At 37.4% G+C, this 14,787-nt stretch overlaps 1 protein-coding gene across 1 annotated transcript in view; it reads left to right on the forward strand.

Annotated features, from left to right (window-relative positions):
- Positions 1-3,340, forward strand: part of LOC309866668 (uncharacterized protein) — a gene marked incomplete at its 5' end in the record, with an annotated part of 39,474 nt that extends 36,134 nt beyond the window's left edge. The window contains one exon of the mRNA XM_082734454.1: positions 2,531-3,340. Within this exon, the coding sequence (XP_082590580.1) occupies positions 2,531-2,762 (232 nt within the window). The 3' untranslated portion in view covers positions 2,763-3,340. The remainder of the gene's footprint in view (positions 1-2,530) is intronic.
- Between the last annotated feature and the right edge of the window lie 11,447 nt (positions 3,341-14,787).

The raw sequence follows: 14,787 nt of genomic DNA on the forward strand, positions 1-14,787 counted from the left end.
AATTGAGGATCAAATGGTGGAACACTGTCATTAACATTATTGTTTAAGCTAATAATATAAGGACTTTTTAATTATTCTAGCTACATTACTCTGTCTTCTTCACGTAGAATCAAGTGCTATTTGTAAAGCACCCATTGAAATGTCTTTTATTGCAGCAATTAGGCTTGGTTGGGCTTGGGTTCAAATTCTGCCAATTTTGAAGCTCTGTTTTTCAGCTGTAAGCATAATTAATGTTTTAGACACATAATAATATAGATTTGTCCCTGAAACTTTGGTTATCTTGAGTCACATCTTTTCACAGATTGCATTATGAGGATTTAGGCTTGGTTTCCAATTCTGCTAATTTTCAAGCTCTGATCAAATTCATTTGCAGGCATAATTGATATCTTAGGCAGATAATAATACAGATTGATGCTTACAACACTGAGAATATTGAGTCATATCTTTGTCAATGACTGCCTTATAAAGGCGTATTAAAAACTGATGTCTCAGTATTAATTTTCAGTGTTTATATAAGCAGTCTCATGGGATATAATAGTTTGGAAGGACAGAATGGATCAGACTCACATGCATATGATTATACATCACTGTGGACAGCTTTTTCCTAGTAGTTCTTGTCAGTTTTTCCTCAAGCACATTTTAATAGACCTAGCATTCCAAAGAAAATCTTCTCACCTGAGTATTTTGCTCCGAGCCCATTATATCCTCAGGTCTACAAGCCATTGTTTTATTACTCCAAGGTCTCTCAAGGCTCAACTCTGAACCTGAAGAATATTATGTTCTCTGGCCTGGCTGTGTTCCAACGGTGATATTTGACAGTGATACTGTTTTAGAACTTGAAACAAGGGAGGAGGTCTACAACAAATGGTTTCTGTGGAGAAAATAGTCAACTTTAAAGAGCGTTTCACTCATCCATCCATCCATCCATCCATCCATCCATCTGTCTTTCTTTTTTAAAAAAATGTTAATGCACCCACCCATCTTATGAATTTTGTTTCAATCGCCCATTTTCAGCTAGCAGGATAAAACACAGGAGAGAGAGCAGGGTGGTGGAGTGGGCAGGGATGGCACAGCGGGTCTAGCTAGTGGAAGTAGTGTCCCTCTGGGGTTACCTTTGAAAATGTGTATGTTTTTGAGGGTGGCGGTGACAAGGGGCATTGCTAGTGTATGGGAGATTGAGGTTGGGGTTGGTGACTCTCCTCCTATAGTGTGTAAGACAGTCCCATACAACAAAGAATGATCCTATTCTAAATGCCAGTAGTGGTTCCTGTTGAGCAATTCTGAGATAAGCCTGGGTTTCAATTTCCAGCTATAAACCTGAAAAAGTTGCATTTTCCTCATCGGTGAATTTTGAGTGAAAATATGTACTTAAAAGATCATTCTGAGCATTGCTGACAGTGAACACAGGACCAGATATGTAGTAGGAACTAGTAAAGAATCATTGGCATCATTTTTCACCCTCCAGTGGCTTCTCAACCCAGTCAAGTAAAACACAGCGTCCTCACACTGGCACACAAGGACCTGCCTGATCTGATCCCTGCTCCCCTCTGAACACACTTTCTCCCAGTTCCTCCCCTGGCTCTGCTCCAGGCCCGGCCTCCTTCCTGTTTGTCAGTCTTCCAGATAGCTCTGCCCTGCTCTGGACCTGCGCACTTCCTTGTCTGTTTTCTGTGTGGGAGGTGCTTCCCTTTCAAGCATCCACTTGGCTGTCTCCCTCACTGCTTTCGTTCTCTGCTCATCTTATCTGAGGGGGCTTTCCTGACTCATGATGTAAAGATGGCTGCCTGGCTGTCTGCCTGCAGCCACCCCTTCCCCTCAGCTCTCACTCCTTTTGCCATCACGTGACCAACATAGTCAATGTATGTTTGCTTGTTGTCTATCTCTTCCAAGTAGAACATAAGTTGGATGAAAGGAAGGACTCTGTGTTGTTCACTGATGTATCCCCAGTGGCTGTAATGCCATAGAGCCTAGATACCAGCAAATATTTATTGAATCAATGAATGACTAAAAACAGCAAAGGAAAAGGTTGTGTTGTGGTTGACAATGTTCGGTGTAAACAGAGGCTGTTTGTGTATATCATAAAGTTATACTTTCTGCTAGTTCTGTCATTTTTACACCAGATGATGGAATTGTTTACTAGAATCTCCCTATCTAAACAATTTTGACAGATGTTCCAAGAGAGAGTGCCTGCCTGGTTGTCTAAGAATTGGATTTCTCTGTTCTCCTCCATCACTTTTTTTTTTCAGTGTTCCATAATTCATTGTTTATGCACCACACCTAGTGCTTTATGTAATACATGTCCTCCATAATACCCATCAGCAGACTTACCCAACCCTCATTGTTTCTATCCTCCAAAACCCTCAGTTAGTTTCTCAGAGTCCACAGTCTCTCATGTTCATCTCCCCCTTGATTTCCCCCAACTCAACTTGTCCTCTCCAGCTCCCAATGTCCTCCGTGTTACTCCTTGTGCTCCACAAGTAAATGAAACCATGTGATAATCAACTCTCTCTGCTTGACTTATTTGACTCAGCATAATCTCCAGCAACTTCTTTCAAGACATGTCGCCAAAAACAAAGGAAACAAAAGTGAAAATGAATTTTTGGGACTTCATCAAGATCAAAAGCTTCTGCACAGCGAAGGAAACAGCAAAACAAAGAGGCAACACATGGAATGGGAGAAGATATTCGCAAATGACACTACAACGGGCTGATACCCAAGATCTACAAGGAACTCCTCAAACTCAACATACACAAAACAGATAATCACGTCAAAAAATGGGCAGAAGACATGAACAGACTTCTCCAAAGAAGACATACAAATGGCTAACAGACACATGAAAAAATGTTCTTCATCACTAGCCATCAGGGAGATTCAAATCAAAACCATACTGGGATATCTATCACCTTACACCAGTTAGAATGGCCAAAATTAATGAGACAGGAAACAACAAGTGTTGGAGAGGATGTGGAGATGGGACCCTCTTAGACTGTTGGTGGGAATGCAAGTTGGTGCAGCCGTTTTGGAAAACAGTGTGGAGATTCCTTAAGAAATTAAAAATAGAACTTCCCTATGACCCTGCCATTGCACTACTGGGTATTTACCCCAAAGATACAGATGTAGTGAAAAGAAGGGCCATCTGTACCCCAGTGTTCATAGCAGCAATGGCCACAGTCACCAAACTGTGGGAAGAGCCAAGATGCCCTTCAACAGATGAATGGATAAAGAAGATATGGTCCATATATGCAATGAATATTATGCCTCCATCAGAAAGGAGGAATACCCAAGTTTTATATCAACATGGATGGGGCTGGAGGAGATTATGCTGAGTGAAATGACTCCTCCATCACTTTTAATTGAGGAAAGCATGAAAATATTATTTTTATGTCAGATGGCCTTATGGGTAGGAAGATGTGATTTTCTTTGAGTATATGTTTTTAAATTGGTTGCAAATGTGGAGAAGTCATCAATGAAATTGTTCATAGCATATTAGAATTATTGAGTTGTCCTGTCTTCTTTGAGGAAGCATAATCATTCTTCAGAGAGACAATTAGTGTTTGCTGCTTTCGTTGACATAGGCTTCACTTGGGCTTGGGGAGTGCTTTGGAAGATTCTGTTGTAAAAGAAACCACTGGCTTGGGGTTTTGAAAGTAGGGCAATGATAAACTATGTGTGATGCTTATTTGAAAGGTAGGTATTTGTGTGTAAAAGTTTCTTTTTGTTTTTGATAGGCAGAGCCATATTTCTGAAAGATTTTGCTTTGTATTCTGAAATACTTATATTGATTTGGTAACTGATGGGTATGCACAGTTTGTTTAAATCGTTCTGTTTCACACCAGAAAGGGCGTAGGAAGATGTGTCTAAGGATTCTTTTGTTCTAAATTAATGTCTGTCTTTGGGCTTACCTTTTAGTCACACTTTTATATCCTAAGATGGCTTCTATAACATGCCATTTACTCAAGAGGGATACGATTTTTAGTGGAAATTATCATCTTTCCCTAATTCCATCCCTCTGCCAGTAAGGTTCTAAACATACTTCAAGTGTTCTGCTTCTGCAGGTAGTTTCCTAGAAGAAGTGTCTTTAAATGTGATAATCATGTTCAGCAGGACATTTGAGGTTTGGCAGTTGTTCTGCAATGTAGACACTGGTTTAGAGGTCAGTGTGTGTGGTTTAATAGGAGGCCATTAAACTCAAGTGTGCGAAGAAGTAAATTACTTTCTATTACACTTGATATGTATTGTTAGGGGTGTGCATTTGTTTATTGGACAGTGCTTGATTTTCAAAATTTAGGTCTGTAGTTCCATGACAGATAAGAAATATTCCAATAAGGAATCAAGAAAATTGAGTGTCTGTGTGTTTATGGGTGTGTGTGTGTGTGTGTGTGTGCGCGCGCGTACGTGTGTGTCTGTGCACATGCATATATGCACTGCAAGTGGTGGGGAGCAATTTTGTCAAGAGATAATCATTCATTGAACACTGTAGCCAGAAAAACATATACCTTTAGCAAGATATTACGTCTGTCTACCTCTTACCATGATCAAGTGTTCTCAGCTTGACCTACATCCTTCCCATTCAGCCTAATTTTATCTTTTGTCTTCAGTTTTTCCTTTCCCACACCCTTCAAAATTTACCCCAGTCAGGTTTTTTTTTTCCTGTTTCTGCCCCCACAACAAGTCATACGCAGATTACCAAGAAGCTCCATTGCACCAGTGGGAGCTCTCAGGACTGGTGTTATCTACAAGCAGGTCTTGAAGCTCTTGACCACTTCCTCTATACAGTGCCCTTCCCTTGTTATCTCTGTTTTGGTTTCTAGTTGTCATAAGGTGACACCACACTTTTTTTCATCCTCTGGCTATATCATCTTAATGTCTTTTGCAAATTTATCCTGCTCTAACAGACTGCTCAGTGCTGGAGGTCCTTGAGGCTCATGCCATCTTTCCATTTCATACTCTTCTTGGCAAGGTCATCCATTATTATGCCTACAGTGACCGTAATCTGAACGCCAATCTCTCCAAACTCTTTTTTCTAGACCTGATCTGTCAGCTCTATAGTCATGTACTCAGCTACCCAAATGGCTTCTTCAGCTGAACTTCTGAAATACAGAGAAACCAAGACTGATCCCACAATCAGTGAGTGAATAGCTCTAGTATTTTTTAATTGGGCTCAGCTCAATCCTGACATCCTCCTCTTTCTCATTCCTTTTATTGAGTCCTGTTAACGCAATATCATTACTGTTGTTCAGTACCTCCCTTCTTTACTGATTAAACAATAAAAGAGCAGAATCAGAAGAACATAGGTCTAAGCAACACAATTGGCTTCAAATAGTTGACATACATAGAACCCAAGAATTGCAGATAGGCCATAAGGTGGATCATAAAGAAAGCCTCCATTTGCAGAGGAATGAAAACATATGGATTTTCCATTCTGACTCAATTCTTAGGAATTAAGCTAGAAGTCAATAACATGAAGATAACTGGGTAATCCCATTTTTGTTTTAGATTTAAGCACTATACCTCTAAAAAAATCAAACAAACAAAACCACCACCAACAAAAACTCTCCTATAGAAGAACTTAAAATGGAAATTAGGACATATTTTGAGTTATGTGGTAATGAAAACATGACACGCCAAAACTTGTTTGATGCAGCTCATGTAGTGCTTAGAGGGAAATTTGTAGCATTAAATGGATAAATAAGAGACTAGTAGAGTCCAAAAATCAGTATCTAATTTTCTATTTTAAGAATTAAAAAAAAAGGCAACAAAAAATGGCAAATCAAACACAAAGGGTACAGAAAGAATGAATGAGTTTTTTTTTTTTTTTCTGTCCAATCCCTTTATTACCATGAATGTAGATTTGTAAACTTACACTCACAGTGGCAGCTTGTCTTCAGAAAGCTGTTTGGAATATTACTCAGCAACAAAAATTAATGTACTATCAAGCCACAAAAAGGTATGAAGGAAATGTAAATAAATATTACCAAGTGCAAGAAGCCAGTTTGAAAAGTCTGTGTAATATATGTTTCCCCTCATCTTGATCAGTTTCTATTACCCAGAACCACACCAAATAAATATACAATCTACACACCAGTAGTTTTCTAGGCAAGTACAACTTTAAGATTCTTCCCCTAAGATACCACTTCCAGGTGAATTACAGCCTTCAGTCCTTCCCCATGTAGAAATTCTAGAGTCCACATTCACACACACTCATGGCTTGTGTCTACCAAAACTAATTTTAAAACATATTAAAAATTGGAATGATGGGGACACCTGTGTGGCTTAGTCATTTGAGTGTCCAACTCTTTGTTTTGGCTTAGGTCATGGGATCAAACCCCACATCAGGAATCAATACATAAAATCAACAAAGGAAAGTTAGCTTTAGAAAAGTTAATAAACTAATAAAGCCTTTGAGAGCCTGATCAGGAAAAACAATATAGAAAATATTACCAATATTCTGTTACTTATTGAATTGGAAGCCCCATTCAGTGCAGAAAGGAAAAAGCATAGGTATTTTAGAAAAGATGAAACAAAATTGTTATCATTTGAAAATAATTTAGTGGTCTACATTGAAAAGTAAAGTTATAATTTACAGAGAAATTATTAGAATTAATAAATGACCTCAACAAGATGTTAGGAATTAGAATCCATGTATAAAAGTCAATTGTTTTCCTCTGTAGTAGCTACTGAAAATGAAAATATAATACAAATATCAATAACTGTAAAACCATGAAGTACCTAGAAATTAATTTGACAAAATATGTGCAAGTTGCCTATTATGAAAATGTATACATATGTAACTGATGATCATTTAAAGACTGTTAAGAGTTATATACCATATAATTTAGTGATCGTGCTACTTGATCTTTACCCAAATCAGCTGAAAACTTATGTTTCCACAAAAATTTGTGCACAAAAATTTATAACAACTTTATTCATAATTACCATTCAAATTTATTGAAGCAACCAAAATATCCTTCAACAGCTGAATGGATAAACAAACTGTGGCAAATCCATACAATGGAATATTATTCAGCAACAAAAATACGTGAGCTATCTATCAGGCCACAAAAAAGTATGAAGGAAATGTAAATAAATATTATTAAGTGCAGGAAGCCAGTGTGAAAAGTCTGTGTAATGTGTGTTTCCAACTATATGACATTCTGGAAAAAGCAAAAACTATAGAGATAGTAAAAAGATCAGTGGTTGCCAGGGGTTGGGGGAGGGGAGGAGGAATGTATAGGTCAAGCAGAGGAAATTTTTAAGGGAGTAGAAACTATTCTGTATGATACTGTAACGGTGGATTCATGACATTATACACATGTCCAAACTCAGAAACGTATACTACAAAGAGCGAACCCTCAGGTACATTATGAACTTCAGTTAATTATAATATATCAGTAATACTTCATCAGTTCTAACAAATATATCCCATTAATGACAGATGGCAATCATTGGAGAAATGTTTTTGGGCAGAAGAAGAGATATATGGGAACATAGTTACTTTTGTGCAATTATTGTATATATCTAATATTGCTCTAAAAATAAAAAAGTCTATTACCAAAAAAAGACATAGAAAATAACCATATTCATGGCTAGGAAGATAACAGTATCTTGAAGCTGTCCTCAGATTAATTTGTAAAGCAACTGCCAACTAAAATATTTACTACTTTTATTTGGGGTGGCAGTATTAGACAAATATACACAGATCTAAAATTTATATGGAAGAGCAGAGAAAAAGGAAACCAATCAGAAGAACCACAAGAAGATGGGACCTTAGGCAGCTGGATATCAAACCTGTAGTGATTAACTATGTGATATTGGCACAAGTATCAATAACTAGGTATGGACCTTATATATGGAAATTATATATCTAGTTAAGATGGCCTAATATATCACTGGGAGGTAGGGTAGGTTTTATTTGAAATTCAATTATGTACACAGATGGAAAACCAAAATCTCACCCCGCCCCCACAAAACCACACATAAACAATTTAGGATAGAACAAATAACTGTGAAATGCAAAACTTCAGAGCTTTACCAAGAAAATAAATGAAAATATATTAGTGATCCTGAGGATTTTTAAATTGTACCCACCATATACATGCCACACACACGAACATAACATGCAAAGAAAAAAAAATACTGGTAAATTGAAGTCATCAAATTTTTTCAGATGTGGATCTTGACACCTAATTTTTTAAAAAAGCTATACATAGGGTGGAGAGTTTTTCAGCTGAAAGTACCAAGGAAGCATTATCAAAATTTTGAAAGTACTATTTCAGATAAGAGAAAACAAAGTGATCAACCAATAGAAAAATGGGTCCACTTTCACAATTTCAGATTGGCAAATATTAAAAAAAAAAAAATCTTGCAATAGTAGTTACAGGCAAAGAGATTGCACAACAGAACTTATTGGCTGATGTTAAATATATTAATTAATATATCTATTTTGGAAAACAGTTTGGCAATACCTAGCTAGTCAAGTTTAGGACACACGTAACTTACAAGTCAACAATTCAACTCCGAGATAGGGTGTTTCTCAATGAGGTCTTATTGTTAATTTGGGCAGGACACGTGTCTCTTGTAAGATACCTTTCGTAACTCTGATTTGCTCCCACTGTGTATAAGTTATGCCCCCAGCTTTGGTCATTAAAACAACCATTCCTTGCATGTTTCTAACCACTTTTAGTGGGACAGTCCAGAGATGATGGAAAAAAACTCTAGGGAAAAACTAACATTAGCACCAGAAGAAAGTCGAAGAATAGTTTTTATAAAGTCTGCTTACCTCTGTTTTTAGTAGTGAAATGGAGTACCTTCAGAATCCAGCTGCAGGAAAATTAATAATTAAATTATAGCATCTTCTCACAACAGAATATTATACCATGAACTACGAAAACAAAATATAGGAGTTCGTATTGGAAGCAGACTGAGAAAGAACCAAGAGACACCCTCTAGTTCTGGCCCAAGGAATAGAAAAGAGAAGCCCTAAAGTACAGAGAGAAGGGAGAAATCCCTCATTGAGCAAAGGAGAGGAGAATGATTGAAAAATACTGAACAGAGACCCTTGGACTGTTGGGCGATTACAGAAGGCATTTTGTTTATATTATTGGAGCCCCAGAAGGAAAGGAAAAAGAATGTGAGTAATAAGTATTCCAAGAAATAAGGGCTGGAAACTTTCCAAGTTTGACAAAAGTTATAACTTTACAGATTCAAGAAGCTAAGCTACCCCAAACAAGATAAACCCAAAGAAATACATACCCAGGCATATCATAACTGCTTAAAACTGAGGACAAAATCTTGAAAGCAATCAGAGAAAAAGTGACACCTTATCTATAGAAGACAGAGATTCAAATGAAAAATTTCTCAGCAGAAATCATGGAGCCCAGAGGAAATGTCTTACCATTTTTAAAGTGCTGAAATAAATAAAAGTGCAGAGCCCAGAATTCAGTGAAAATATCCTTGAATGTGAAATGAGGATCTTCTCATTTCAGGTAAAATCGAGAGAATTTGGAGTCAACAGACCTGCTGTAAAATAGCAGGTTAAAGAAATGTCTTAGGCTATGGGAATTGATATGAGAAATTTGGAATATTAAGAGTGGCGGAAATAGTAAATATAATAAGCTGATCTCTTCCTGAATTAGTTAAAATATGGTTTGTGAATGAAATCAAAGTAAAACCTTGTCTGACAGGAATTTTATAAAGTCAAAATCACAATTGGTGAATTAAAATGAACACTAAAAAAAATGAAGGAAGGAAAAACAGGAAACGGAAACAGAAGAATAAAAAACAGTGGAAACAGTTACATTGGGAAACCTTCATATAATACAAACATATAAATTATTATGTTAAATTTAAATGGTCTATACAAACCAAATAAGAGTCTTTCAAAATGGATTTAAACAGCAAGATGATATTAACAGTTGTAAACATGTATACAAATAACAAAACTTCAAAATACAGAAGTAAAACCTGACAGAACTAAAGGAGAAATATACAAATTCACACTTATGATTGAGAGACTCAGCATTCCTCTCTAGGTAATACTAGTAGAAAGAAAATCACCAAGAGTATAGAATAATTGAACCATTCACAAACTAGATCTAATAAACATTTATATAACTCTCCACTAAACGCTAATTGACTAAAATATTTCTAAATGAATATAGAAGAAATTCTTTTTAGCATATTTGCAAGTTAAGCTATGAGAGGTGAATTAAATAATGTAGTTGTGTCTTGCTAATGTGAACTACAAGTTTATGTTTAGAACAGCATTTTACAAAGCAGGAAGAAGTGGTGAAATATTTTCAAAGCTAGAGTGGCTCAGCGTGAAATAAGTGATATAATAATTTAAAAACTAGCTAACATTATCTTAAGTATTTACTCTGTGCCAAGCACCGTTCTTCTCTTTATATAGACGAATTCATTCAGTCCTCACAAGAGGCCATCGAGGTAGTTACGTATACAAATAACAATGAGAAAGAGAGCTCTTTAATAAATTAAGATGTCAAAATTGGAAATTATAACAACAGTATCAGTAATTTAAAAAGCTTTTCTTGACTAAATACTTTTTCTGCATTTGACACTGGGCCTTAAACCTTGTCTCAACTGGTTTGCACACTATGATGACTTGCCGCTAATGGTACATCTAAGTAAAATGTGACACAGCAAAATTCCAAATCTTGGAGTTTGTCTCTGGAACCCAAGTTCTTTATCCCTGCATTACCTTCTGAAGATGCCCATTTCATCCTGGAAGAAGCTGTTGCCTGTCCTGGTGGTCATCCAGTGATCCAGCAAAAGCTATAGATTCTCATAGTCCTGCTCTTCCAAAGGCAGTGACTTCCCAATGACTAACTATCCTGCCTAGAGTAAGATAGGGCTGGGTACAAACACTTGTCTTTGATATTCGAAAATGTATTTTCTTGTGGCTCTTGGCCTATTTTATCCTCAGCCAAACATGGCAATGTAAATACAGGCCAGATCAGAATTACCTGACTCTGCTGTTCTTTTTCATACTGAAAGGATTTATTATGAGCTACTTGACACATAGAATAAGGTTTATTTCTCCAAAGTTGATTTTTTTTTGGATTAAACTTCTAAGACCTTCAGATAATTTTCTCTTTTTTTAATTTATTAGTTTTCATTATGATAAATGTACTCTTTAATCCCTATCCCCTATTTACCCCATCTGCAACCCCCAATAACTATCAGTTTGTTCTCTTGGTTTCTATCTCCCTCTCGTTCCTTTGATCATTTATTTCTCAAATTGCACATATGAATGAGGTCATATGGTATTTGTCTTTTTCTGACATATTTCAATTAGCATTTTTCTTTTTAACTCTACCCATGTTGTTGCAAATGGCAAGATTTCCCTCTTTATGGCTGAGTAGTTAATTTGTGTGTGTGTGTGTGTGTGTGTGTGTGTATCTTTATCCATTCATCTCTTGATGAATGTTTAGGCTGCTTCCATAGAGTTTGGCTATTATAAATAATGCTGCAATAAACATGGGGTGCATGTAATACTTTTGAGTTAGTATTTTTTTATTCTTGAGGTAAATACACAGTAGTGCAATTCCTGGATCAAAGGGTAGAACTATTTTAATTTTTTAGAAGCTTTCATGCTATTTTCCAAAGTGGCTGCATCAATTTGCATCCCTACCAATAGTACATGAGGGTTCTTTTTTTTCTCCACATCTTTGCGAATATTTGTATTTTCTTGTGTTTTTGATTTTAGCCATTCTGACAGGTGTGAGGTAATATATCCTTGTGGTTTTGATTTGCATTTCTCTGCTGATAAGTGGTATTGAGCATCTTTTCATGTGTCTGTTGGCCATCTGGGTATCTTTGGAGAAGTGGCTGTTTACGTCTTCTGCCCATTTTTAATTGGATTATATGTTTTCTGGGTGATGATTTATATAAATTCTTTATATATTTTGGATTCTAACCCTTTATCAGATATGTCATTTTCAAATATCTTCCCCCATTGAGCAGGTTGCCTTTTCATTTTGTTGATTGTTTCCTTCACTGTGCAGAAGATTTTTATTTTGACATAGTACCAATAGGTTATTTTTTGTTTTACTTCCCTTGCCTCAGGTGATATAGCTAGAAAAATGATGCTATGTCCAATGTCAAAAAGATTACTGCCTGTGTTCTCTTCAGGGTTTTTATGGTTTCAGGTCTCACATTCAGGTCTTTAATCCATTTTGAGCTTATTTTTGTGGATGGTGAAGAAAGTGGTCAATTTCATTCTTTTTCATCAAGATTTGACTTTGACTTGATCCCTAATGAATCCAACCTGTAATATGTCAAGTCACCCCTTTTCCTGCATAGTATTTACCACTCTGTATAATTACATGTTATTTGTGAAGCATTCCTGTAATTCACACCTAACTTTTTGTGGGAAATCCTTTCAATCATATATTCTGAAGCTAAAGCTCTGAAGCTTGCATTTCTTGAGATTTCCCTTATAGTTTTGTCAATTTTTCTGACTTGGTACATTGGAACAAGAACAGGCCTCTTACTTCTATAAATGCTTTTCTCTTTAGTCAACCTTATTTTTACTATAAAGTTTTAAGATTATCAGGTGGAATTTTTGTCAACATGAGTATGTGTGTATACTTCAAAATGCACCTATCTTGGTGGAAGGGAAGATGGTAACTTTAAAGCAGGGATTGGCCAACTACACTCTGCTGAATTTACGTCAATAAAGTTTTATTGGAACGCAGCCACACTCATTTAGGTGTTGTCCATGTCTCCTTGGGTGCCAAACAGCAGAACTGAGTAATCGTGATACACCATGTGTCCTATAAAGTCTTAAATATTTACTGACTGATTTCATACAGAGAATCTTTGTCTACCCTGGTTCAAACACTAAAAGGTACTGGTTATTTGATAATATTGATTAAAGATGCTGTTATTGTGGTGGCAAATTTTGGCTCTGCTTTCCCCTGGGGCAACATAAGAAAGTAGTCTTTTAGTTATGAAACAAATATTTTATGTGTAGAAATTATGTGTGTGTGTGTGTGTTTAGGGTAGACAACATGAGTTAATTACATGTATTGTGAAATGAGTACCACAATCAAGTTAATTAACATATTAACTTGTTAATTTGTAAATTTCACCTCACATATTTAGAACTTTTGTGTATGTGTGGTGAGATCACAGAAGATGTATTCTCTTAGCAAACTTCAATTCTACATGGCATTATTAAAAAAAAAACGATATGAGATCACAAGTTTTGGTGAGGATGTGGAAGACAGAGAGCTCTTGTGCACTGCTGTCGGAAGGTAAACTGATACAGACACATGGAGAACAATATGGAGGTTCCTCAATAAACTGAAACTAGAAGTATTATATGACTCTGGGTATATATATCCTCCCAAACTAAAATCAGCATTTCCTAACTCCCTTGTTCACCTTAGCATTATTCACAGTTGCCAAGATGAGGAAAACAATCTAAGTGGTTATTGAGGGGTGAATGGATAAAAAAATGTGAGACACATTGAGATATGAGTTAGGCATCTGGAGAGAAGGAAATCCTGTCACTTTCAACAACATGGCTGAACCGGGAGGGAGGACATTAAATGCAGTGAACTAAGTCAGAGAAAGCAGTCTTCTTATGAAACATTCTTTTCACATCAACCTCACAGTTCCATTCATGACTAGAATTTTTCTATGGCTCCTCTGACAAAAATGTTAAAAATTCAATGTCTTAAAAATGCTTTGAGGGGGGGCGCCTGGCTGGCTCAGTGGTTAAGCTGCTGCCTTCGGCTCAGGTCATGATCTCAGGGTCCTGGGATCAAGCCCCACATCAGGCTCTCTGCTCAGCAGGGAGCCTGCTTCCTCCTCTCTTTCTCTCTGCCTGCCTCTTTGCCTACTTGTGATTTCTCTCTGTCAAATAAATAAATAAAATCTTTTAAAAAAATGCTTTAAAAATATTTGTAAACATTACCAACCAAATGTTTCCATCTCAGTCCCTTAGTGGAACGTGTGAGATTTTCCAGTCACATCTTACACTTCGATGTGCTTAGATACTACCGAGAAGGCTCATTTGTGTTCTCTCTCCTCACATGGTGTTTTCTAGGAGCCGCTGCGGTTGTTTCCCACACAGAGGAGCTCTCTCATGGAGTGACTTCCTGGGTCTTCAGGCAGCCATGGAGGATAAACCGTCTGCCTGGGGCTCTTTGAAACAGTGGAGCAGGCCTTTGTTAATCAACCTGAGCAAGAGGAGGGTGAAAAAGAACCCGAACAAGCCCATAGACCTACGGGCAAGGCGTTCCCTGGACCGCCGCCTCAGCCTCTCTGTCTGACCTCTTGGAGGCTGAGGCCTTGGCCCCAGAGGGCAGGCCTTAACTCTGGGCCCCAGTCATCGTACACCTCAGTGCCCAGCAGCCTGTCAACGGCGGGGATCTTGCCCAAGAGCAGCAGTAGCTCCTTGAAACAGTGTGAGGAGGAATTGGACTGGAGCCAGGAAGAAGCCGGCTACCTCCCTGTGGTGGAAACGGACTCCGAGGAGGCCTATGCCTCTCCCGCCGAGGACAGGAGGCCTTCTAGCAATGGCATCCTGGATCTGCTGCCGAAGATGCCGGCTGGAGACGAGGCCCTGGAAGAGCCAGAGGTGAGACCAGGGCTGGGCACTTTCCTGCTCCTTCTTCTGTTTTTCTCCTTTCTATGTGTACTCCTTGCCCTTGGAATATTTGGTTTGGAGTTAATTTTGTGGTTCGCTTGGATGGAGAGAATGTCATTTATAAGAATTTAAATTCAGGTAATATTGATTGCACCCACTGTTCCCATTCG

This window comes from Mustela nivalis, assembly GCF_964662115.1.
Source record: "Mustela nivalis genome assembly, chromosome: 6".
Classification (NCBI taxonomy): domain Eukaryota; kingdom Metazoa; phylum Chordata; class Mammalia; order Carnivora; family Mustelidae; genus Mustela; species Mustela nivalis.